The 22,599-nt window shown below is 39.8% G+C and overlaps 2 protein-coding genes across 2 annotated transcripts in view; one reads left to right on the forward strand and one right to left on the reverse strand.

Annotated features, from left to right (window-relative positions):
• Nucleotides 1-652: 652 nt before the first annotated feature.
• On the reverse strand, nucleotides 653-15,193 carry gabrd (gamma-aminobutyric acid type A receptor subunit delta). The gene is made up of 9 exons (XM_037243638.1): nucleotides 14,800-15,193; nucleotides 8,199-8,314; nucleotides 6,239-6,306; nucleotides 5,498-5,718; nucleotides 4,936-5,018; nucleotides 4,116-4,253; nucleotides 3,544-3,699; nucleotides 2,379-2,590; nucleotides 653-1,619 (listed from the first exon to the last, which is right to left on the reverse strand). Exons 1-9 carry the CDS (start codon nucleotides 14,865-14,867, stop codon nucleotides 1,296-1,298), a joined length of 1,386 nt encoding a protein of 461 aa, XP_037099533.1. The 5' UTR covers nucleotides 14,868-15,193; the 3' UTR covers nucleotides 653-1,295.
• A 1,472-nt stretch (nucleotides 15,194-16,665) lies between these two features.
• Nucleotides 16,666-22,599, forward strand: part of cfap74 (cilia and flagella associated protein 74) — a 30,757-nt gene continuing 24,823 nt past the window's right edge. Inside the window, exons 1-9 of the mRNA XM_037244294.1 lie at nucleotides 16,666-16,743; nucleotides 16,990-17,089; nucleotides 17,383-17,473; nucleotides 17,957-18,109; nucleotides 19,614-19,712; nucleotides 19,816-19,920; nucleotides 20,248-20,421; nucleotides 21,149-21,256; nucleotides 21,541-21,643. Of these exons, the coding sequence (XP_037100189.1) occupies nucleotides 16,726-16,743; nucleotides 16,990-17,089; nucleotides 17,383-17,473; nucleotides 17,957-18,109; nucleotides 19,614-19,712; nucleotides 19,816-19,920; nucleotides 20,248-20,421; nucleotides 21,149-21,256; nucleotides 21,541-21,643 (951 nt within the window). The 5' untranslated portion in view covers nucleotides 16,666-16,725. The remainder of the gene's footprint in view (nucleotides 16,744-16,989; nucleotides 17,090-17,382; nucleotides 17,474-17,956; nucleotides 18,110-19,613; nucleotides 19,713-19,815; nucleotides 19,921-20,247; nucleotides 20,422-21,148; nucleotides 21,257-21,540; nucleotides 21,644-22,599) is intronic.

The following is a 22,599-nucleotide window of genomic DNA, read 5'->3' on the forward strand; positions in this document are numbered from 1 at the left end:
CTCAAGACAAATCCCCTCGTTACCCCACACACACAAAAAAGTACAGTAAAAACAATTGTTGGTGAACAGTATTGCCAGTGACCTTAAAAATGTATTAAGTTACTTTACTGATGACTTGGTTCAAAAGTAACTTCATTTTTTATGATTATTTTACTTAAAAAGTAACTGAGTTAGATTACAAGTTAATTTAATTCTTAGACTCTGCTGAACATAATATTACATTACACAATAATTACTTACTACATCCTGCTTAACATAAAATGATTTTGCCATTTAAGTGGGCGTGTATTGTTAAATTTAAAAACTGTTTTTATAGGAAAATGAAATATTTGACATAAATATTTTAATTTAGAAGATTTATTTTCCATTTTTTTATAAATGTCATTTAGCATGAATGGTCTACTGGTTTTTAAGTAAAACAAATGAAAAGACAGCCTTTCTTTCCTGGACTTCACATAAATACATTAATACCCAATTTGGATTTTTGGGTTAGAGTTTTTTTTGTACTCGTTCATATAATGTGAACAGACATGAGGCAGCATGTGCGAGAAGAGCGTCACATATTTTGTTTCACATGAATAATAATTTTAGTTCTTCAGTGGTCACACAATCTTTTTTGACAGTTTTGTACAGGCACACACACTGAGACCAGTGGCCAAAGAAGTCCTTTAATGGTGAGGAAAATGACAGAACTGGAGGGAGACCCTCCAGACATTTTCAAAACAAAAAATTTAATTTGGAAGGAAACCTGTGGCTCTCCACAACAAGGATAAGGTGCAAGAGGGCCTGATAGCTATGGCGATGAAAGAGAATAAGAGAGTTATCAGCCATGCAAAATAGTGGGAACGCCTCATCTTGTTGTCCTTATTCGAGGAGTGCTACGATTACACATGGCCTACTTCAAACTCGAACTTACGGGTCTAAGCGAACAACAGTTTGCAGGATATACTGTGTGTGCGCGTGTGTGTGCATGCGTGCGTGCGTGTGTGTGTGTGTTCGGGGAAGGGTCACTACTGCAGGGTGATGCACTCATTAAGGCTGTCCAGGACCATGTGACCTTGCATACTTGCATTCCGTGTCTGTTTAGATTTGAAGGTCCCATCTGTCCTTCAGTCACATTTGCCATTTTCATTGGCTGAAACAAGTCATTCCCTCTAAAGTTTTTTTTCCTTTTCCCCGCAGCGTGTTTCAGCTGCATAAGACTGCCAACATTAATGTGGCACAGATCCAGCAGTATCGTATATATACAGTCCATCCTGGACAGAAGCCATCAGCATCCATGATTTTCTTCCCTTTTACATGGTATACGCTACCCAGTAGATCACATTGACCACGGCAAAGGTGAAAGGAAACACGGCCCTGGCATAGATGTCAATAGTGTCGGCGTCAATTGGCTTGCAAACGCACTTGGAACAACACTTTTTCTTCTCTTCCTCACTCTCTCTCATCTGTCTGGACCTCCTCCTAGACTCGAACTCCTCGAAGACAGCCTCCCCAGGGATCTCGTTGCTGGAACGCTGCGTGCGGCTGTGGCGGTTAGAAATGACCACGCCCTGGTTCATGCCGGTGACGGACAGGGAGAACAGAACCATGGCCTGTTTGCCGTTCTTCACGATGGACTGCAAGGACACAAGGAGAGGTTTGTAAGCAATCTCTAAAGAAAAAAAATAGTCTGAATTATAGCTATTAATAATCCCTCGGGAATCATGAAATTTGTATTTCAACTAGAATTCTAAGAAGAAAAATGCCCCAAAATTGCACAAAACTTTTATTTGTTGTTGTTGTTTTGCTCTTCTTAATATCAAAGTGAAAATGAAAACATTCAGTTTATAAAGGAGACAGAGGAAAAACGTTCTCCAGAATAAAAGTGAATGTATTCAACTTAAAAGTCGAATTGAATGCCTTTTTAGACAGTGGGTTTCTGATGCCAGTCAACAAAAAGTTTATACCTCTATATTGATAGTAATTTAAAAAATAAAACAATGAACAAAAAAATGACACCTATATATGTATTGGTTACCTTTTTTTAACTCTACGAAAAGACTAAAATTGCATGTGATCTTATTAGATCATGCCATTTTAAACCTTATGAGGTGTCCTTGGAGTGTGTGTATGGAGAAGGTTGGCGTTTTAGCCCAGTGAGAGGAACAGAATGATAAAATGTCCATTACTCCCTGTAAAGATATCTTTTATATATTCCCTTCATATGCTATGGAATTCCATAGCTGTGCCCAAGGTCAGTACTATCGATGTTCGTCAGCTCTGCGGTTCAAAAGCCAGAGCAGGTCTGTGTTGGGAAGGCCTACTCATTACTCACAACATCGCTCACACCAGTTAACGGCCGAGAGGCCAAACCAGAACGGTAACGGATTCCTCACCTCCGAGCCGAGCTTGTTGGCCTTCACCTTGGCTTTCTCTTTGAGTCTGTAGTCGGCATTGTAATGAGCGAAGGCGTACTCGATTAGAGCAGCGAAGACAAAGACGTAGCAGATCCAGAAGTAAACGTCCAGGGCCTTGATGGCTGACGCGCGAGGCAGAGAGGAGCGGGCGCTCACCATCAGGGTGGTCATGGTGAGAACGGTCGTGATGCCTGTTGGGACACACGTGTCATATCGATGCTTACGAAGATGGGACTGAGGTTCTGGATATGAGACTTTTTGACAAGTCTGGAATTTCAATACATGTTTAGGTTATCTGCTGTGAGCCATCTAAAGTAGGGTCAGTTTGAGAAACATTTTGCTTTACACTATAATTACTTTTTATTTCATCTTGACTATAATTAGTTTGTATTTCTTCTCGTTTTTTTTTAAATTCAGCTAGTTTTTGGGTGGTTTTATTAGTTTCTGTTAGTTTTATTTTAATGCTTCATTTTAGTTTGGTTTTTAAATTAAGGTTAAGGTTTCATCGTAGACTTTTAAATTAGGCTAAATGTTTCAAACTTGGGTTAGGTTTTCAAAGAAGGATTTCAAACTATGGTTACAATTTAAAGTTGGGTTCCAAAAGTTAAGGTTTCAAATTAGGGCTTCAAACTGTGGTTTTATTTCAAAGTAGGGTTCCAAACTCAGGTTAGTGTTTCAAAGCAAGGGTGTCTAGTGGGTGGGGCCAAGAGTGCAGCATCTGGGGCAGACTGGATGAAGGGCAGCCTGCTGTGATCGATGTGACAGAGTTAGTAAAACTCGATCTGCCCCCAACCCCGGTGACAAATTATGTTTCGAGGAGCATCAAAATTGGCCTGCCACCCTAGTCATCCACTGTGTTATGCACGCCACTTCAGAGATGATGTCATGGCACGTTTTAGGACACCAAACTAGTTGCAACTGAATCAGCAGTGCCTCTGCTGATTGCCACCAAGTAGTGTGCATATTTTCTTTCTATATAAGAGTTCGATTCAAGTCATAAACAGTCATTCTACAGAATGGGGTTCTAAGTGAATTGTTGAATAAAACATTAATGATAACTAAATCATTGTGTAAATCCTTAAACCTACCAGTAAATTATTGATTAATTATTATTATTTATTTTTTTTACTTGTCCAATACCAACCTAAGGACACGCGAGCAGGGACTGCTGATTGGCTGATCCAAAAGGACACCCAGGACATGGCAACCAGCAATATGGAGGGCATGTATGACTGGATGATGTACACCCCTCGGTTACGTCTCAGCTCGAAGCGAAGGCTGAGCCTTGGAAATCTCCCCGCTGAGAAGAAAAGGACAACCAGTGAGTGGTTAATTGCTTTTTTTTAAAGTGTGTAATTATCAATTATGAACACGTCTTGTGAATTGAAATTCAGCTGTTCTTCAGACATGATGATCTTGGGGAATTTTCTTCCTTGCCGTTTGTGTGAGTTAGTGGAGTTGAAGCTTTACATTGTTAGACATTAACAAGAGTTGTCGACGGCAACATGCATGCTATTCACTGTTGCTCCTATCATCTCCTAATCCTTCCGTGTGGCTCAGCACCAAGAAAGCCCTCATGCATTCCTTCTGTGCATAGAATATAACCACAGAAGGGGACTCAATCAAAAGAATATCTTGCTTCAAAAGGAGGACGTCACAGCACAGCACTACACAATGCACTTTAAAACAAGAGCTTTGACGAAAAGGAAAACTCACCAGATTTGAAATTCAGCAACTCTGTGACAAACCGATAGTCTGTGATGGTAAACTGTGAGAGTTCCAGTTTGTCCAGGCCGTGAATATGCCTTTGGCTTTCCGACCAGTGGTACACAATGTCCTCTGAGGAGTAACCATCTAAAACAGAAGGATATATAAATACAGTTTAGGCTATTTCCAGGCCAAGTGATATGTGCAATACTTTCAACCAAAGTTAAGCATGGATTACATGAATGTGGGGTCTACCAATCCAATATTCAAGGTTTTTTAACCTTCAGTCTGAAATTGTGATGGATTTTTAAACGAGTACCACAACTAAGCCACACACACCCTTCAACCTAAACCATAATTGATTCATACCTTGCTTCTCCCGCACCACCCGTGAAAAAACGATATAGAATAAGATAAATAATAATAATATTCAAAAGTAAGCCATGAAATAAATGCAGACTATAGTTTATCTGATTAAGGTGTCTAAAACAGCTTTTCCACTGTAACCCAAAATTGCATGGCTTCGTCCTGTGTGGTTGCTTTTCCATTACATTTTTTCAGGTTACAATGGACCTGCTTCTCAGAACCTCCTCTGAGGAGATTCCAAAATGCAGGGCCATGAAACCGCCGTCATCTCATTGGTTTAGCAATGCGGCAAGAAACTCCATTTCACATCGCGATTTTCTTTTTTAGGCGAAGCAAGACACCGCCAAGTCATGAAAATACATTGTATAGAGTATATTGTATGCTAGGTGCTTGGCCGTTCTGGAACCTGTGTACAGGAAGAGTATCTCAAATGAAAAAATAAAGCATTGAATGTGCAGCTTACAGCTTTCCAGGTCAAGCATGCACTCTTGTTCATCCATGGGATACTTTGTCAGGTCCATGTCACAAGCCACTGTTGAGGTAATTCTGGGCAGGGAGGAAACAAATCAATTAATCAATAACCTTGAAGTGTATTCATCATGCTTGTATTGTTTTTTAGGAATGAGTCAATATTTTGTATCAAATGAATGAATACCACAAGCATACATTTAGAAAATAACGGTCAGTCCATTGTCAAAAAGTATTTGATTTTCTCCACTTCTTCTGGAGCCTTGCAGGTTTTAGTTAAAACATTGAGAAATGATATGCATCTTTCATGACAGTAGTGAGGTTGTGCAATTCTGCTGCAGAGGTTGCTGGCGCTTCGAGACGTACAAGTAAAAACTTAAGAGGTTACCATAGAAACTGTGTTTATTCGGCTCTTGTGGCATGAATAATGAGGCACAGTAAGTAGGAGACATCAGCGCACTCATGTTTTCTCAAGTGTAAACATTTGAAGGCTGTACAAAAGAATGCCTCCTTTATCAACACTTGAGCTGCTTTCATGGGCAACATTGCGCTCGTACCGGCTGCTGTATAGAATGACACCATTGGGCTGCAGGCGTATCAGTTTGTTCTCCACGGTAACGTCGTGGAACCAAGCCGATTTGGCATTGACAATGAAGGTGTCGGGCAGCCAAAGCTTGTCGACGAATCGGCTGTCCAGTCCCAGAGTTTTGTTGGTGTGGTTGTAGGACAGGCGGTCATCGTGCCAGCTCTGCCGCAGGAACACGGTCATGGTGTAGTCCTGTCGAGAAATACACCACGAGCAAGATTTTTTCAGTGCAATTCACTAAATTTTTAAGGACACATGTTGAAATGCAGGCAAATGAAACATATTATTGAGTTATTGGAGTACAATGAACCACTTGGTATTAGGGGGAAACCTATCCTTTGTCATTCTCACCTCTACCGTAAAGACGAATAAAGTGCCACTGTGAATTGCGTTGATTTTTTTCAACCAAACCATGCCCAGCTCTTGTCAAGTCTTTACACAGAATTAAATCATTGTTCTCAGTGGATTTTGCACATGTTAACGTGTTTACAACAAAATCAAAGCCTGGTATGAAGGTGGTTCTTCAAACAGATGTCATTTTTTTCCATACGATGGAATAAGTGATGAAACAACTCAATGTGGCAATGTGTCAAACGTGTGCAAGCTAAGAGCTTCCAAGCCCTCACAGGGATAAATCGGGCTTACGAAAATAGCAAAGCTTTTCCAAGGGGTTGATATTTGCTGTGCGTATGAAGGAAATGCTCTACTCTACCATGTTGGCTTCAGAGATGTGATCGATACTGGCCACTTCGATTGCCATGGCCACGTTCACGGGTGGACCTGCGGGGGGAGACGTGAGAAGAGAAGAGCAAACACAAACACACACATACTACTACATGGCACATCTATTTTCCTCCCACATCTCCATCACTCCTACGGTGCACAGAGATTAGGCATCATCCAGTTGAACCATGCTAAGTGGCACATCACACCACGGGCTGTCATAAACACCACTGAGCTTTCATGGGCTCACACAGGGCAAGCTTCAGCTGGCGTTCATGCACACTCACATAAACAGTATGATTACACACTCACACACACGTGGCTGGGTTCGCACTCCGCAGTTTGCCAAATGATTAGCATAGAGCGCGCCCGCTAGGCTCGAAGGCACGAATAAGCGGGGGAGCTCAGTTATACATAACATAGAGGCCATTTATGCTGAACATTATGGAATCATACATAGCCATTCCCCACCATTCAGCACCTTCTTTCCGGGAACTGTTTATGGCAAGTCAAACTCCATTGGCCACGCATTGCACGAGTGCTTTGGGATTATTTATAATGACGTGTTTACTAAACTGTGCTTATCAAGGTCTTAAGAGTAGAGTAGGCCCCTATAGTGTTGTGATGCTCCAATGAACTGGCAAGCTTTACATTCTCATTGTGGATTCTTGCTTATAATATATACTTTGTAAAGGAAATGCAGAGATATGTTTTGAAATACAGTACATGTCGGAAGATAATTGCTAAAAGATTACACAGTCCACATTTGTGGGGAAAGAGTGTTAAACTGCTTTTGACAGTTTGAGTTTTCCTGATTTTAGGGGTGTAGCTAAAACAGCACCTAATGACACGCTTGGGCATCCTGCAAGAATTACCCCTCCCTCACTACCCAAGGAGTGACGCACCTTTGTTGGCGATTATCTGGCACTATTGTGACATGTAGTTAGTTAGCTGGCTATGCCACAAGAATCCAGCACAAATAATCTTTGTTATATAAATTGCCAAGATATACATTTCTCAGATTTTACTGCGGCCATAAAACTTTAAATCGCTCTCCTGAAAAATGACAAAGACGGAGTTATCCAGCTGCAGTTCTCACTGGCTCAATAGGAGAATTCAATCCCCAGTTACGAGAGAATATGAAGAAGAAAGAGGAACAGTTCCTATGGGAACTGCAGAGGTTCCACAGTATGAAAATGTTAGTCAACCCTGGTCTTGTAACACATGCAGTATTCTAGAAAGATGATGCAACAAGCCTTAAATAAATAACATCACTCTTTAAGTCACTCGCAAATTCCAAATGAGAGTCACAAATGCAGAAATACGACATGCGGTGCGAGTCATGCGAAAAACTAAAATATTATTAATGACATGCGACCATATAGACGAGCCTATCAACGTATCCTTGTTTCAACTGTTTGCGTTGGTAGTGTGAAGTATCATGATCCAAAGCATACTGTACTTGTAAATCCATCTTTGTGAGGTTATGTATATCAAGTAAGCGACTTGAATGAGGGGAATGGCAGCACAACAGATTTGATTCCTGAATGGTCAGAGCACTGCTTCATATTATTATATTACATAAAATGGCAATGTTCCATCCATCAGTCTGCATTTAGGACAGGGTGCTGCATGATGATGGTCATTGTGCACCTTTGCACAACTGAGTTAAGCTGTGAGATTGAGAAATCTATCCGTGTGGTCATTGGATGGGTCACATCTTGCAGCCATTCTTAGCAAAGTGCATTTTTCCATCCTCATCAACACTGTGTCCGTCTTTCTTTTCTTATTATTGTATACACTCGATACATACGCAAAGAATCTCACTAAATAATGATAAAAAAAAAAAAAACGTTAGTGTATCTAAAGTCAAGTTATGCTAAGGATGGCTGCAAATGTCAGGGGATGAAATGTGAACCAATGCCACAAGCAGTAGATCTCATACTCACCTCCTATCCCAGGGCGAAAGTTTCTGGCATAGCCCTTCATGAGCTCATCCAGATTAGGTAACCAGGATATTTCAATGTCTGTACCTACGTAGTCCCCAATGTCACTCAGCATGGCCCTGAAGGAGACAAAAAGTAAACACAGCAGTCATCATAGTCAGTCAGCTGTAAAATAGGACTCAAACATAGCTACAAATTTAATCCAAGATAAAAAAAAAAGATAAAGTAAAAATTATGTTTTGTTTGTTATTTTTTAGTGGGGGGTTCACCCTGGTTACATTTTAAAGAATACTTCTGAATTTACAATTTACAGGGCACGCATGAATTCAAATTCATAAAATGGTCTACACATTTTTCCTTTTACTTTCATATTTTTCTTAAATTTGTCACTCTTTCTTATTATATTATCCATCCATTCATCTTGGGTATGGGTATGGCATCTTCCAGCAGTACAGCTCTAAAACCACTAGGTGGCAGTTTTGCATTTTAAAACGGTAAGCCTGAGATGAGGGTCGACATGTCTCCTGCAAATAAATAGCACACTCTGCATCTTGTTGCACTTGACAGAACGTCAAGTCTCCTCCATCCTGCCATGAGAGGCGCCTATTCCATAATGAGTTTTCACTCAATACAAAGACCTCATACCACAGACTGACTTTGATACGGGACAGCTTGCAGAAAATAAATGGAAGCATACACGAGGCTGACATTCATAATGGACAGAGCGTCCATGGGCGACATTGAATGAGAAATACACGAGGCCTTGATTGAAGACAAAACATCACAGTGACCTTTGCAAAAAGTGCATAACATTTGATGAAAGTCACCTTCACAGCATTGCACCTACACGGAAGTGTGACTTTCAACTCTTATGAAGAGCAAATATTTGAAATTATTCATTCACATGACCAGCAACTAAATGGTATTCCTGCCATCATTCCCTTGGGGAGCAGAAGCGGTATTTTTAGCTTGGCAATCACAACTGCCATGTCTGAAATAAATGGGATCATTGTGCAAATGTATTAATCACTGCGTGACTCCTGGATTGTGTTCACAAAATGATCACTTCTAAATGTGGACATGAAGCATATTTCTTTTCCTTCACAGGAGATTTTGTTGACACAGCAAGGTCAAACAGGCTTCAGTTAGTCATCACATCTCGCGTACTGCAAATCGTTAATTCAATAGCATAGTTGTCTAGATGCGGTACTATTGGAACATTTATCAAATAAAAAGCAAGAAAAAGAATTACTGCAGATTACTATGAACAATACTAATTTTAACAAAATCATTGGTATTTGAAAATGACTGGGGCAATTATGATGTTAGGCTAACGATATATTACAGCCCATATTAGATAAGCCACATAGTTTGTCTTTGGCAGACATTTCTTCACTCTCAAACCTCCACATGAATTGTTCCATAAATGAATTTTTCACAAATAAACAAAATAATGGATGAAAATGTGAAAAAACAAAACAGCACAATTTTCACGAACTAAATTGGCACCACTCCCTTTGTGCCTAATACAATGTGGAAAAAGGCAAAAGTGGTGTCAAATTGAAAGGTACTGTGATGCAGTTTTGCAGAGTACAGTAGGTGGTAGTAGGTACAGTATACCCATGAATAAATTTGGAGACACTTTCTCATTTAATAGCATGAGAAACTGTTCAATTTACTGTACAGCTGTCGAAAATAGAATATGTGCTCTTCAAAGACACGTGCAGGGTTACACGTTTGATTGCTCCCCAGGGGAGGAGCATTAAACATTTGCACCCCTCCATCCATGACAAACAATTCAGAGAGTCAATTTCCTCTCTTCAGCTCTTCCTCTCTCTCAAGGCCCGGATCTTCACCCGTCTGTGTGTCAGCCAACATCTTTGGATGAATTTGAGGCGCAGCAAAAGCTTTGAGACCTAATTAGATTTAGACAGTGGCACGTCTAGTAACACACACGCAGGCCCCTGATCCTCAATTGGAGACACTCTTTAAATTTAATGGGCTTTAAGTTCAGCAGTATGCAAATGAACAAATTATCCAATTGCATTAAAAAAACAGCCTTAAATACGATGTTCATGTCGATAAAAATCCTGCCTTGCATTTAGGACTGTACACTAAATAAGTGCTCTGATGACATTGCAAATGTCAGCATTAACTTTTACTCCGAGTTCAATAAAATAGGTGATAGGTGCATTACAAACAATGTTAATGCATTCCAATTTATCTTTTACAGGCATTTGACCTGACCCAGGTTGCTTGATGATTTAGAGCAGGTGTCACCATAGAGTTGCTCATGGATAACAGGAGTAGTCCAGGGGACTCTTTTAAAATTAGATATTGTAATTTCCTTGGGATGGTGTGCAAGTGATCACTTGAAAATGTGAATACTGGCTGAAAATAATAGAAATGTGCTGCATATTGATATGTATGTTTTCTAATTGTTGGGAAAACAAAATCATAAACCTTCACTTAAATTAATTATGAATGATAATATTATTAATAACGCCATTTAACAATTAACATAATTCAAGGTATTTTCAGCAAACTTTTTTTTCTAAAGTATATCCCAAACTAGTAGCCTTTTGTGTTAATCAGTACTGAGGAAGTAGCTGTCCCTCAAAACAGTTGGCGACCCCTGAGTTTGAGAGATTGTGCAAAGAGGAATGGTCAAAGACCCATTTCTGTATTCTTCCATTTTGTGAAACGCCTACTGCCTTAAATCATCCCACAAATTGCCTTAATCCAAACTATGGGAGGATCTTACATTCTGGACCTGAATTTTCCATAGCCTCCTGAGACCCATTTTTGTCCTCTGTAGAGGACATATGTGTTTCGATGTTTTTAGTCCGTATTACATGTATTTCATACATGCCACTGTCTTAGTTTCTGTTGGCCCTTACAGACGTCATCCTAGGCTTTTCAAGCTGTCTCTCGGTGTGGTGTGGAGGTTGCAGCGCCTCCGATTGGAAGAACCTGAGGAGAGTGGTGAGGACAGCAGAGAGGATCATCGGGGCTCCTCTTCCCTCCATTCAGGACTTGTCATCCCAGCGCTGCGTGTCCCGAGCCCGAAATATTATCAGTGACCCATCACACCCCCACCATGGACTGTTCTCCCTGCTGCCCTCTGGGAAGAGGTTTCGCAGCATCCGCTGCAGGTCCACCAGGTTCTGCAATAGTTTTTTCCCTGCTGTCGTCAGACTGCTGAACATTCAAACGTAGCATTCCTCTGCACACTTGTAAATACTGTTTTTGTCTCCTGCACTGTTCACATACTTAATCACTGCTGCACTTTGTACTTTATAATTATCTTATCTCATATTTTTATATAGAATGTCACTTTTTTTTTAACCAGCCGAAATACCTCTACATTGCTGAAAGCCGTATGCAACGAAATTTCGTTTTGTACACACCTAGTGTTGACAAAATGACAATAAAGTTCTGTCTAAGTCTAAGTCTAAGTCTAAGTTCACATTTGCCACAACCAAGTCCCGTTGTCCTCTCCAAAGGACATATTGTAAAAAATAAATCAAAACATTTTTTGACAAATTTTTTCACACAGAGCAGTCTTCATCTTGACATCACGGCTACATTGGATGCGATCTAAAAGTAGCCAATGTGTGAGGGATCCTTGTGAGTGTCCAACCTACCACTATAGTATGAGAGCAACACTCAGTAGAAAAGAAATGCACCCAGCCCAAATTAACCTCAACAGGTTTGGAAAAGCATTAGAAAAGCGAATGCTGGGCAACATGTTTGCACACTTGTACCGTATGTGGCAGGCAGCATTGTGATTTACAAAGAAGGTGCCATTTGCTACACGTAGAGAGCTACTCTTTTTCACAACTCCATTTGCTGAATCCGATGGGTCACTGGTCTATGTGGCCCAAATGCACTTAGAATCTAATAGCACAAAGTGAAAGATTTAATTGCCTGATCCCACCTTCAGATTTATTGGTTGCTACAGTTGCTCACACACCAGCGCTCAAGTATCTTTGTAGAAATGTGTCCTGCACTGTGTAAAGCAATAAAAAACTGATCAAGGCATTAAAAGCACATGTAAAAATTTAGAATTTGCTCATGCTTACGTAGCTTAGTTCCTTGTATATCAAGGTTTCCACAAAATGTTCAGCTCTAGACTATAGTCAGGGATTTATTTCTTCCCTGATACTGAAACTTCAATTGATCATGAATTGCCATAACACAGAGAAAACACAGACAACAAAAAATGTACTTCATCAAACATGACTCAAAAAGCCCTTTCCTGAAAAATTAATATATAAATAATCATAAAAATAAAAAAATAAACAAAATAAAATATTCTTTTTTAAAAACAAATAAAATAAGTCAGCTTTATGATCGGTTACATAGCTGACAGTATTTCACTCTGACTGTGCCTTTCATGGATCTTTGTGAGGTCACGACCTGCCAGTGATTGTATCAATGTTGAATGGATATTTAATCCGATGTTATGGTCTTTACTGTCTCGTATTTCTGCAGTATGAGTGTACAAAAACATCGCTTGGCCCTATAAGGTGTCAAAGCTGCCATGTCCTCACCAGAGACAGACTATTAGGATGAGTAAAAGAAAAGCCATCCTATGCTATTCTTAAACCAACACCACAATTACTCATGATCATGCACTGTACTGATTTACCATGGATGCTCTGAACGATTTCACCAGATGCTGCTTTCTACCACACTATTCCTTGCATATCCAAAAGAAACCATCTATTATTAGTTACCGACTCAGGGTGATGATTTGAAAGGTAACAGCTCAACAGCAAAAAACATCTGGGATAGAAAATGGCGGCAAAGTCCTAACTTTAGCCACAAGCAACTTTGCTGAAATGGAGGCGCAAGAAAACGTCATTATTTTCTCGAATGAGTGGGTGGTTGTAGTGATGCAGGCAGGCTGCAACTGTAAGCGTGAGTGTCCGAGAGCAAGAGAGCTGACACACAGCGAGGTGGAAAAAGCACAGCCTACACTTTGCAATGTACTGAGAAGAAAATAATACAGTGACTAGTTGGAGAGAGAAAGAAAGAAAATTAACTGACAGTGAAGAGCCAGGGGACTGAAAATAATGTTTTGATCAAATTCAACCAAAACCTTAGGTAGCTTTCAGCTTCAATTTAAAAGTCAACTAGACCCAATATGCTTTTTGAATCATTGGGGAAATTGCACCTGTAATAAATTACACCCCAAAAATGCTGCTGTTTTATTGTTTTTGGGGGGGGGGGCAACAAAATAATTTGCATTTGAATGCATTCGGAAAGGATGATTTGAGATTGTTTTGAGTTACGGGCATTTTCACGGAACAAATTAAGCTCATATTGCAAGACACCACTGAACAATTGAATTGAATAATATAGCGAGCATAGACCGATAGCATACTGTGTTACCTCCACTGAGATATTTACACATGAGAGGCTTATTCTCTTCCATCACCTAATGTTTGACCCCTATTGGCCAGGCCCGGATGTGTGAGTGAGTCTAAGTGACATTGTAACCACTACACACGGGTGCACCTGCCCAACTCATTTGGCATTCATCTCCATAACAAACAAGTCACCTCCTTCTATGCATATGTATTATGCAAATTGTGTCATTGAGTCCATCAGCACAGAAATAAAGCAAGCTGCTGGTGCTTTGGTGCATGTGACTTAAATTAAATGCACAAATAGCACTTGTGATAAAATATGACATACATGTATGCACAGTGGATATAAAAGGTCCACACACTCCTGTTCAACTGCCAGCAAAATACATCATAACTAATCCTTTCCACCATTAATGTGACCAACTGACTGTATAACCTGAACTCAAGTGACAAGTGAGTCCCTATAACTTGCACATACTGCCACCACTATTCTTCACTGATCTTCTTTTGGTGATGAACAGTGTTGTGTTTGCGCCAAACATTTAGGAATTATCAAAAAATTTTCACCCTAAAATTGGAAAAACAAGTGAAATCATCCAATCGTGGGAAAATTGTCAAATTGTGTTCCTTTTGTTTCAAATTCATGGTAGTCATCAATCCAGTGTTAATCCAGTGTTAATTATGTTAATGTTTTTCCAGAGTTAATTATGTTAATGTTTATTTCATTCTCAAATGCTTTCCATGTAGGCTAGTACAAAGCTATTTTTACTTTTGCTTCCCATTCATACTATTGTATATGGATTTATGTATCCATACAGTACAATGTATAACACAAGTAACATTTTTCATGCATAATTGTTACTGTCCCTAGCCTATTCATCAGTAATTATTTTGCCTCATTCAACGTTGCTGACTGTTTTTGCTGCTGTTCACATTCACTTCCGCGTAATAGTATCAGTAGTATATAATAATAGTATTATTAATGTAGACCTGCAGCCGGAAGGATGAATTCCTACGAACTCTAACAGTGAGGGAGAGAAGAAAAATCATGTGTTGATTTAATGAACGCACATCAAAATAATCCCATATGCAGTAGTTTTCTGTTGGGCTGTGTCCAACTTTTCTCACCTATTTAATGAACTCTTTACAAGCAAACAGCAAGATCCTCCACCAATCAGTTCAAATATAACAATACCTTGGAAAAGTCAAATCAATGATGAACTCACCTTGTGAAAAGATTTCTTCCGACAAGGAGCAGAGCCAAAGTGCTCAGCAGGAAATCTGAGGGATCCATCTTCACGTGTGTTCAAAAGAACCGAACAAAATCAGTTTGTCCTCAGTGGAAATCGACCCCAGAGTTTTTCAAATGTTATTTAAAGGAGCGCTCCTTGTCATCCGATGATACCAGGAACAACAAAGTAAAAGTGCTTGCCTGATGCAGATGAAAATGGGAGCAATTGTCATGATTTTGATGGTGATGATGATGACACCATGTTGTCCGAGAGCGCACCGGGAAAAGACGCACTAGAGGAAAAGCGCAAAAGTCCCGCTCCAAACCGCAACGAACCGATCCGACAGCAGCGCAGTGCAGCCTCCACCTCCTGTTTTCCAGCACCAGGCTGACAGAGAGAGAGAGAGAGAGAGAGAGAGAGAGAGAGAGAGAGAGAGAGAGAGAGAGAGAGAGAGAGAGAGAGAGAGAGAGAGAGAGAGAGAGAGAGACTAATCTGTTGTTCTCGCCCTGCTTGACTTGGATTATTTCAGCCTTATGTAATGTTGTGATATATGGACAAATCACCCCCATTAGATCATATGGTGTCTGGTTTTGCACCATTGCAATCCTGTAGCTCGCCGGATATTTATAAATGACGAATCAAGATGCAACAAAGCTGAGTGGGCAAATAAGTCATCCTTATACGCTCTTTGAATTTTCATTTTATTCAGATTGTCTCCATCACCACTCTGTAAGCAATTGGATTGAAATTGCATTTAAATTCGATTATATTGTTTGCATGTCTATCGTACAGTTGAACGGTTCTGGGTTTGAGGCCCTCCTGGATGCAGCTTGCATGGCCGACTCCAGCTTCCTCCCACATTCAGAAAACATCCATGTTAGGGGGATAGGAGACCCTTAAACTGTCCACATTTGTGAAGATGCGTGTTTGTCTTGATGCACATGATGACAGGCTGGCGACCAGGCTACTGCGTAATGTGCGACATACAGTCAGGCTCAACTCACCCACAACTCTAATGAGGACAAGCAATATAGAAAACACATGGATGGATGGCAGTGACACTGTTAAATGAAAAAAACTGTACAGCTTCAATGCTGATCAGCTAGAATGCGCTGTCAATGTCTTTTTTTCCAGTAGAGCTTCATCTGATAGTGACAGTATCTGGCATGTGTAACAAAAGATTTTGCATAGCTCACAGATTTCTCATTCTTTCTGAACCAGTCCAGACATTTTCTGCTGAATGTGGTTATAGAAATATCAGCTATGGCACTGCAGAATGACATTGGGAGTGTTAGGGTGGCATTTCTGTATTAAAATTTATAACTATTTTAGATGGAACTATATGTTCTGAACTATGGTCAGGTCTGGGCTTGGTGTGTGGAGGCAGCTTCCTGAAATTGTGTCCGATCCAGCCCCTTTTTCTTCTCAGTATCTGCATGGCCACTGGCTCCTGCCTCACTCTCCCACAAGTCTTCATTCTAGATTGTGTCCTGCCATTTGATTTTGTAGCGACGCAGATGTGTGTCAAAGAATATCTGAATCTTTTGCTGCATCTGCGTTGTGTTGCATTGCCTTATTAAGTACTTGAATTATCCATCCATCTTTGCATCTTCAATATCGCGTACATGTTCTCATTAGGGTGGCTGGTGCACTCCTGGATAAACCACACTGTGCTGTCTCAATTCTAAAAGACATAAAATGCGTGACAGTTTGATTAAACTGGATAAAATACAAGGAGCCGCCACCAAATCAAAGTGAAAACATTTTAAACTATATGTCATGAACATCATAAAGCTACTGTCATTGTTTAGCTGTAATGCAATTTTGCCGACTGTCGTCCTTGTTTACTTCCGCTTCCCGTGTTACTTGGAAACCACCAAACAGGGCAAAAAAAGTGAAGAGCGACGATAAGTCAAAAGAATGGACAAGTCGAGCGAGGTAACTGATCGCTAAAAATCTTGTGTTTTTTGTGACTTTTTAACTTTCGGCACATTTGCAATTACCGTAGCGATGAACATGCACGTCATGAAGGGTTTTGATTTGCTGCAAAAAAAAATGAACTAACTAACTTCATGCCATGTCAATGCAATATACTTTTGCATGGGACGTTTTATCAAACCATGCTGGTTTACTGTAGCGACAGCTATCATGTCAAATCAAATGTTCTAGGTTCTTGATTCACAGGGAAATGTGGAGGAGACAGACAATGGATGTGAATGGGAGATGGCGTCTGACACCTGTGAACTGACGGGCAACCAGCTTAGCTCTGATGAGGACACCGATGGTGGGTGTTCAACATTTTACATTTTTTTATGGACTGTCATTTTTTTTCTCGGAGAAGAACAAAATGTCAGAAACAGCTGTTAGTTTTAGCTCAAAGTCAAAGTCTGCTTTATTGTCAATTTCTGTCAAGACACACAAAGAGATCGAAATTACGTTTCCCACTATCCCAATGTTATTGCCAGTCATTTTTAGTCAATTGTAGCTTTTATGACATTATCTTTTCATTTAATATTATTTGTTATTATTATTATTATTACTATTATTATTATTATTTGTTATTATTTGTTTCTGAAGGCAATGAAGAGGATGATTTTAAGATGGATGACTTTAAGGATGAAGAAGCAGATGAGCTTCCTGATCTGGAGTGGTTAAAAGAATTGTACGAGTGGGTCATTTTTGATTTACTCTAATAATGACACAATATCTTATTATTATTCATTATTTATTACACTCATTATAATCCCTTGAGGGGAAATTTAACTCTCACGCTGTCATATATGTTGGTGTTGCACACCACACAGAGAAACCCGATCACACACATGAAGGGTCTTTAAAGATTGAGACATAAGAAGCGTAAAAAGGGACACAAAATAGTGCTGTGCCTTTTGAACTAGATGTTGGAACCTTGTACAAATAATAAGGCAGCAACAGACTGGCATCTTTCACAAGAGCTAGTTTGCATTTTACATTTGCGTGCCTCGAACGTTGCAAAGCCATACAGTTGTCTTAATTAATCTAAAATCACTGTAGCTCAATATTTTAATGTGCAGTTATTGTGTCAATTATTTTTCTCAAACAAAAATTATAATTTCACACGTAACAATTTCACTTTTGTTCCCCCCACCCCCACCTGCCCGACAAAAAAAAGAGAGAATGATAGTGATGATGACCTTGCCAGTGAGCAAGGCGATGTCAAGCAGAGGACATTTTTAGAGACAGCACGGATGTTCAAGCTGAGACGGAACCTGCACCAGCTGGACAACTTCCAGAGACAGAAGGAGTGTGCGCTCCTGCAAGCCAGGTTTGGTATACACACTGATGCCTAATGCTACAGTCTGTCATTTTCTTTTGCACACTATGTTGCCCGCAGCCATGACAGCCACGTTTGCCCTAAATACTGTGTGTCGTGGGATTCTGTCTATTTTTTCCTCTGTATCCAAGTTAGTGCAAAGTTTTTATGGTCTATCACGATATTTGTGATGGACTGTGGGGGGAAGAGGCACTAGAGCTGGATTCATCAACTGGCGGCCCGCAGAGTCTTCCAAAATGGCTTGTGACTAGATTTTATATTTATGAGGACTGAACAGAAAAATGCCTGCAGTTTTGTTGCGATATGAAAAAATATATATAAACAATAAACATCAAATAACAGTTCAAAATTTGACAGTACAAACTTTTTTTTAATTTGATTTCTTTTTGAGGGTCAGGCCCCCAAGGTGGTTAGAATTCTGACCCTCTGACAAATTTGGTGACCCCTGCTATTGTGTCAAGGAGGCTCAAAGGAGCACTATGGTTCGGCTTCTGGTCTACCGCAAATGACAGTCGCATTTGGATGGGGCCCTCATATCAAACTCTTGACACCTTTTTCCATGTTCTGGCAAGGCATTCTATTAAGGATATAACTGTTTTGTAAATTGTGGTCTTTCAGTTTCAAAATACGTAAATGTGGTTAGGTCAAGCCCACTCTCTTCTTTGTAACCCACAAATAATCTGCTGAGTAACATGTACAGTAGGAATTTGATGTTTCCACTTAGTGTCTTGCAAAGAAAAATCTTGGAACTTTGTTTTTTTAAAGAACACCCATGCACTAAAGGAGAAGCACAAGATGAAATTGTTGATAAGAGAGTTATTATTACAATACTGTATTCATGTCCACTATATACGTATGTCCAAGGATGGTCGAACGCGACAGGCCATGACAACGTCCTACCACATTTGCCCATCCCATTTGCCTGCATTGTGTCAGATCGGTCGTCCAAGGTGGCCTGATTTGCGATTACCGTGGCCACTCAAAGCATAATGTAAACATACAGTAGTTACCAGCCTTTTGTGTGCATGGAACGTTTCTGTAGCCATGGATTTTGTCGTCTCCAACGAAGCAGTTTCCAGAAAGTCTGTCATTTGGTGTCCATTTTCTTCTTTTTTCTGTATGGTGCGTGAGTTGTGCTGTACCCAATGATACATGCTGCAGTAGCCAGCAAATGTGTCTGTCATTTTCTTTAGCACCAAAACCTTTCAAAGTCATGATGGTGCTACGCTGCATTTTGATCAAACACAAGTTAAATGGAACTCAAGCACGCCCAGCTTTTAAAGCATCTGTGGCGCTTGACACATGCCATGCGTCATCACTTTCTTTTCATGCAAATGTCTTCTCTCTGTCACGATGTTTTTTTTCCCCAGCACCGTTTCTATATTAGACTTTTTTTTTAATTGCAATGGCCACACACGAATCTGAAGCTTGGAATTGTTTTCTCTCTGTCAACGCTTACAAGCTGTCGGTCTCTCGTGTTTGTTTCCATTTCAAGAGAAGATCTCAGCCTCTTGCGTCAGAGCATTGAGAGTCTATTGGAGCAGCGGGATGTGTTGGAGCGAGAAATAGAACATCAAGAAGCAGCAAAGAACAGGTCTGTTCATCACAAATGTTAAGATCATAGAGTTGTTAATAATATCACAGAATGAGTTGTTTTCCTTCAGTCTCTGCTAGCCACTGTTTTTCTCACAATACAGCGTGGCAGTTATTCGTTTGCGGGCTCAGCATAAGACTCTGTGTTACAAGCTGCAAAGGGAAGAAGAAATTGAGGCCCAAACCAACAATGAGCTGAGGCAACAAGAGTGAGTATCCATGGGGAAAAACGTGTTTTGGCAGGGACTAACTGTAGTTGTCTGCAACCACAGATGGCGTAATAAAAATAAAGGAACCTGGCAAAATGCAGTTTGAGAAAGTCTGACCACTTTGCAGTAGAGTTGTGCGAAACAAAATGAGTACCAAACCTCCCTTTAAGAGCGTATTTAGTTCAGAAGCTGTAAGAGTCAAATCAGAAATTTGATAGTTGGCTTAGTTGTCAAAGCGGTTCTGAAATTTTCTTCATGATAGGATTCAGGATGTTGTGTGGTTCAGCCAAAACTTATTTTGTCATGATGGATTTGTCTTGTATGTAGCTTAGAGCTCAGTGAGATTGAGCTGGAGGTTGGCAAGTTCTCCGTGTTGCGGAAGGAGGTGCAAGAAGAAGAGCGGGTCTTCAAGGTCCACAAAGCTCAGAATGCAGTCAAACGGCTACAGCAGGAGATGAACAACAGCCATACCCTGCAGCTAAAGATTCAACATCTCAAAAAGTTTCAATCTTTCTTGTTTTGGCTTGATACATTTGAATGCAGCTTAGTGTTTTGCATGCAGCCTTTAGAAATCATCTTGGTATACGAACTGTATGACTCTTTCCCATGCAGTGGTACCTTAATTTGCTAATTTAATTTGTTTTGTGATCACGTGCGTAACTCAGATGACTCATATCAAATTAGTTTTCCACATTAACATAAATTAAAATACCATTAAATGTTGCAATCCCCCTCAGTAAAATTTTTTTGATAAGTGGTTGCAATAACGGTTGGATGGATGTTTTTCTTTTAATAAGGCAAAATAGCACAGCAGTGCAAAATTAAAATGTTGAAACATAATAAAACCTTAAAAGATAATGTAAATAAAATAGTTGGCTTTATAAAATGTATTAAGTCACTCACACATTGTAGTATTCGTACACCGTTCCTGTGTTTATGCAGTCGACTAAATGGTGCATCGTCACGTTTCTTTTTTTTTTTTTTGACTCAATCTTAATTCAAATTTTTGCTAGCACTACAAAAAAAATAGACCAAGTGGCGGCTCAAAAGGTGAAAAACCCGCAAGTTTGGCCACTTGTAAGTCAAGGCACCACTGTACTTAAGGGAGAAGACTATTGGCTTACAATAAAATGCAATTGCAGTGTAATAAAACAACTTTCAAAAGGAGGATCATTGTCGTAGACACTGAAAAGGTGTGCTCTCTGCGTGTGCTCCCATGTGCTGAAAGGAAAAATGCTGACATGGAGAAAACGGTAACTTTGAGCCAGAAGGAAAACGAAGATGTCCAGGAAAACTGCAAAGTAGGGGCCAAGTACTTGAGGAAAACTGTCTTAAGGTAATAACAAGTGATTGCACTCTCACAAGTATAAAAGTGGCTTTAATTTTACATTGCAAGGACAAACAAACGTTCTGTGACACAAATATACTGATAAATCCGCTAATGTTTGTTTAATTGGGAATTTTGTCCCTGAATGTTGTTGATCGAAAGTTATAGAAACAACCCACATATCCCACTTCTGTAAGCAAGGGCACTTTTTGTGTTGTAATTGTATTACCCTTGTGACTGTCCACTTTTTGTGTTGTAATTGTATTACCCTTGTGACTGTCCTCTTCATTTAGAATGCAACAGCAAGAAGCTGAGAGAGAGCAGAAGAAGAGAGAGTCAATGCAAAAGAGAATACAGGCTGTCAAGTTACTGAAGTCCAACATTGAAGCAACCCAAGTAAGCAGAAATCCCTTCACTGCCAATACAGCATATTCAATTTGAGAAATGGTGATATCCACAATCTTGTGTAAATATATTCTGTTAGAAACACAAATCATGCCTTAACTGTCATTGTATATTACTCTGAGCAAAGAAGCAGGGCGCAGTTTGCAAGATGCTGTGTTGACCATTCTGAACTCTCCCTGTAATGATACAAAATAGCGTACATCAATTTGAATTTTGATTCAGTGCAACCCTGGTAACAATTGAAGTGTATCCTCGCAAGGAGTTAAAATCAACTAAAGTAAATAAAACAGTATTTTGAGGTGGTTTAGCTGCATTTTTATGGATGGTGCAATCCACAACAAGTATAATGTGGCCGGCCACACAGATTCCCATTCTTGTTTAAAAAGCACATTTGTTGAATGCCCAACAGTCAGTCATGGAAGGCTGGTCGACTTTTATTTGTTTGAAGTTCACAACATTTGTTTTGTCGTTCAGTCCAAAATCCAAACTGGCACTACAAATGTTAAAACATTCATACACTATATAAAGCTTAAAATAAATCCACTCACATTCTGGTCGCGCGACAAGTAGTTTTAGAATTTACAGAAAAAAATGGGAGTGATGTTATATTTGTGGTTCTATGATTATCGAAACTCTTACTGTATTTGGTGTTTCCGGAACCTTTCTTTGGCGGCATCACAAAAACAAATACACAAGATTTCAATGAGATTCTGTGCTACTGTAATTTTTGGGCAACTATTGGACGTACTGGCGTATTTTCCACTCCTGCCAAATAGCATAATCGTACACACAACGTACATACCGTATGCTTCCATATCTGGTCACCATATGAGTTCTTATGAGCCACAATGTCCCAGAATTTGGTACATTAAATCGTGGACCTGGTTTGCTTTCGTCAAAGTATTTAAAATATTTGCAATCATTTCTCCCTGCATTTTGTTTTCTTG

Source organism: Syngnathus acus, chromosome 2, assembly GCF_901709675.1.
Source record: "Syngnathus acus chromosome 2, fSynAcu1.2, whole genome shotgun sequence".
Lineage (NCBI taxonomy): Eukaryota > Metazoa > Chordata > Actinopteri > Syngnathiformes > Syngnathidae > Syngnathus > Syngnathus acus.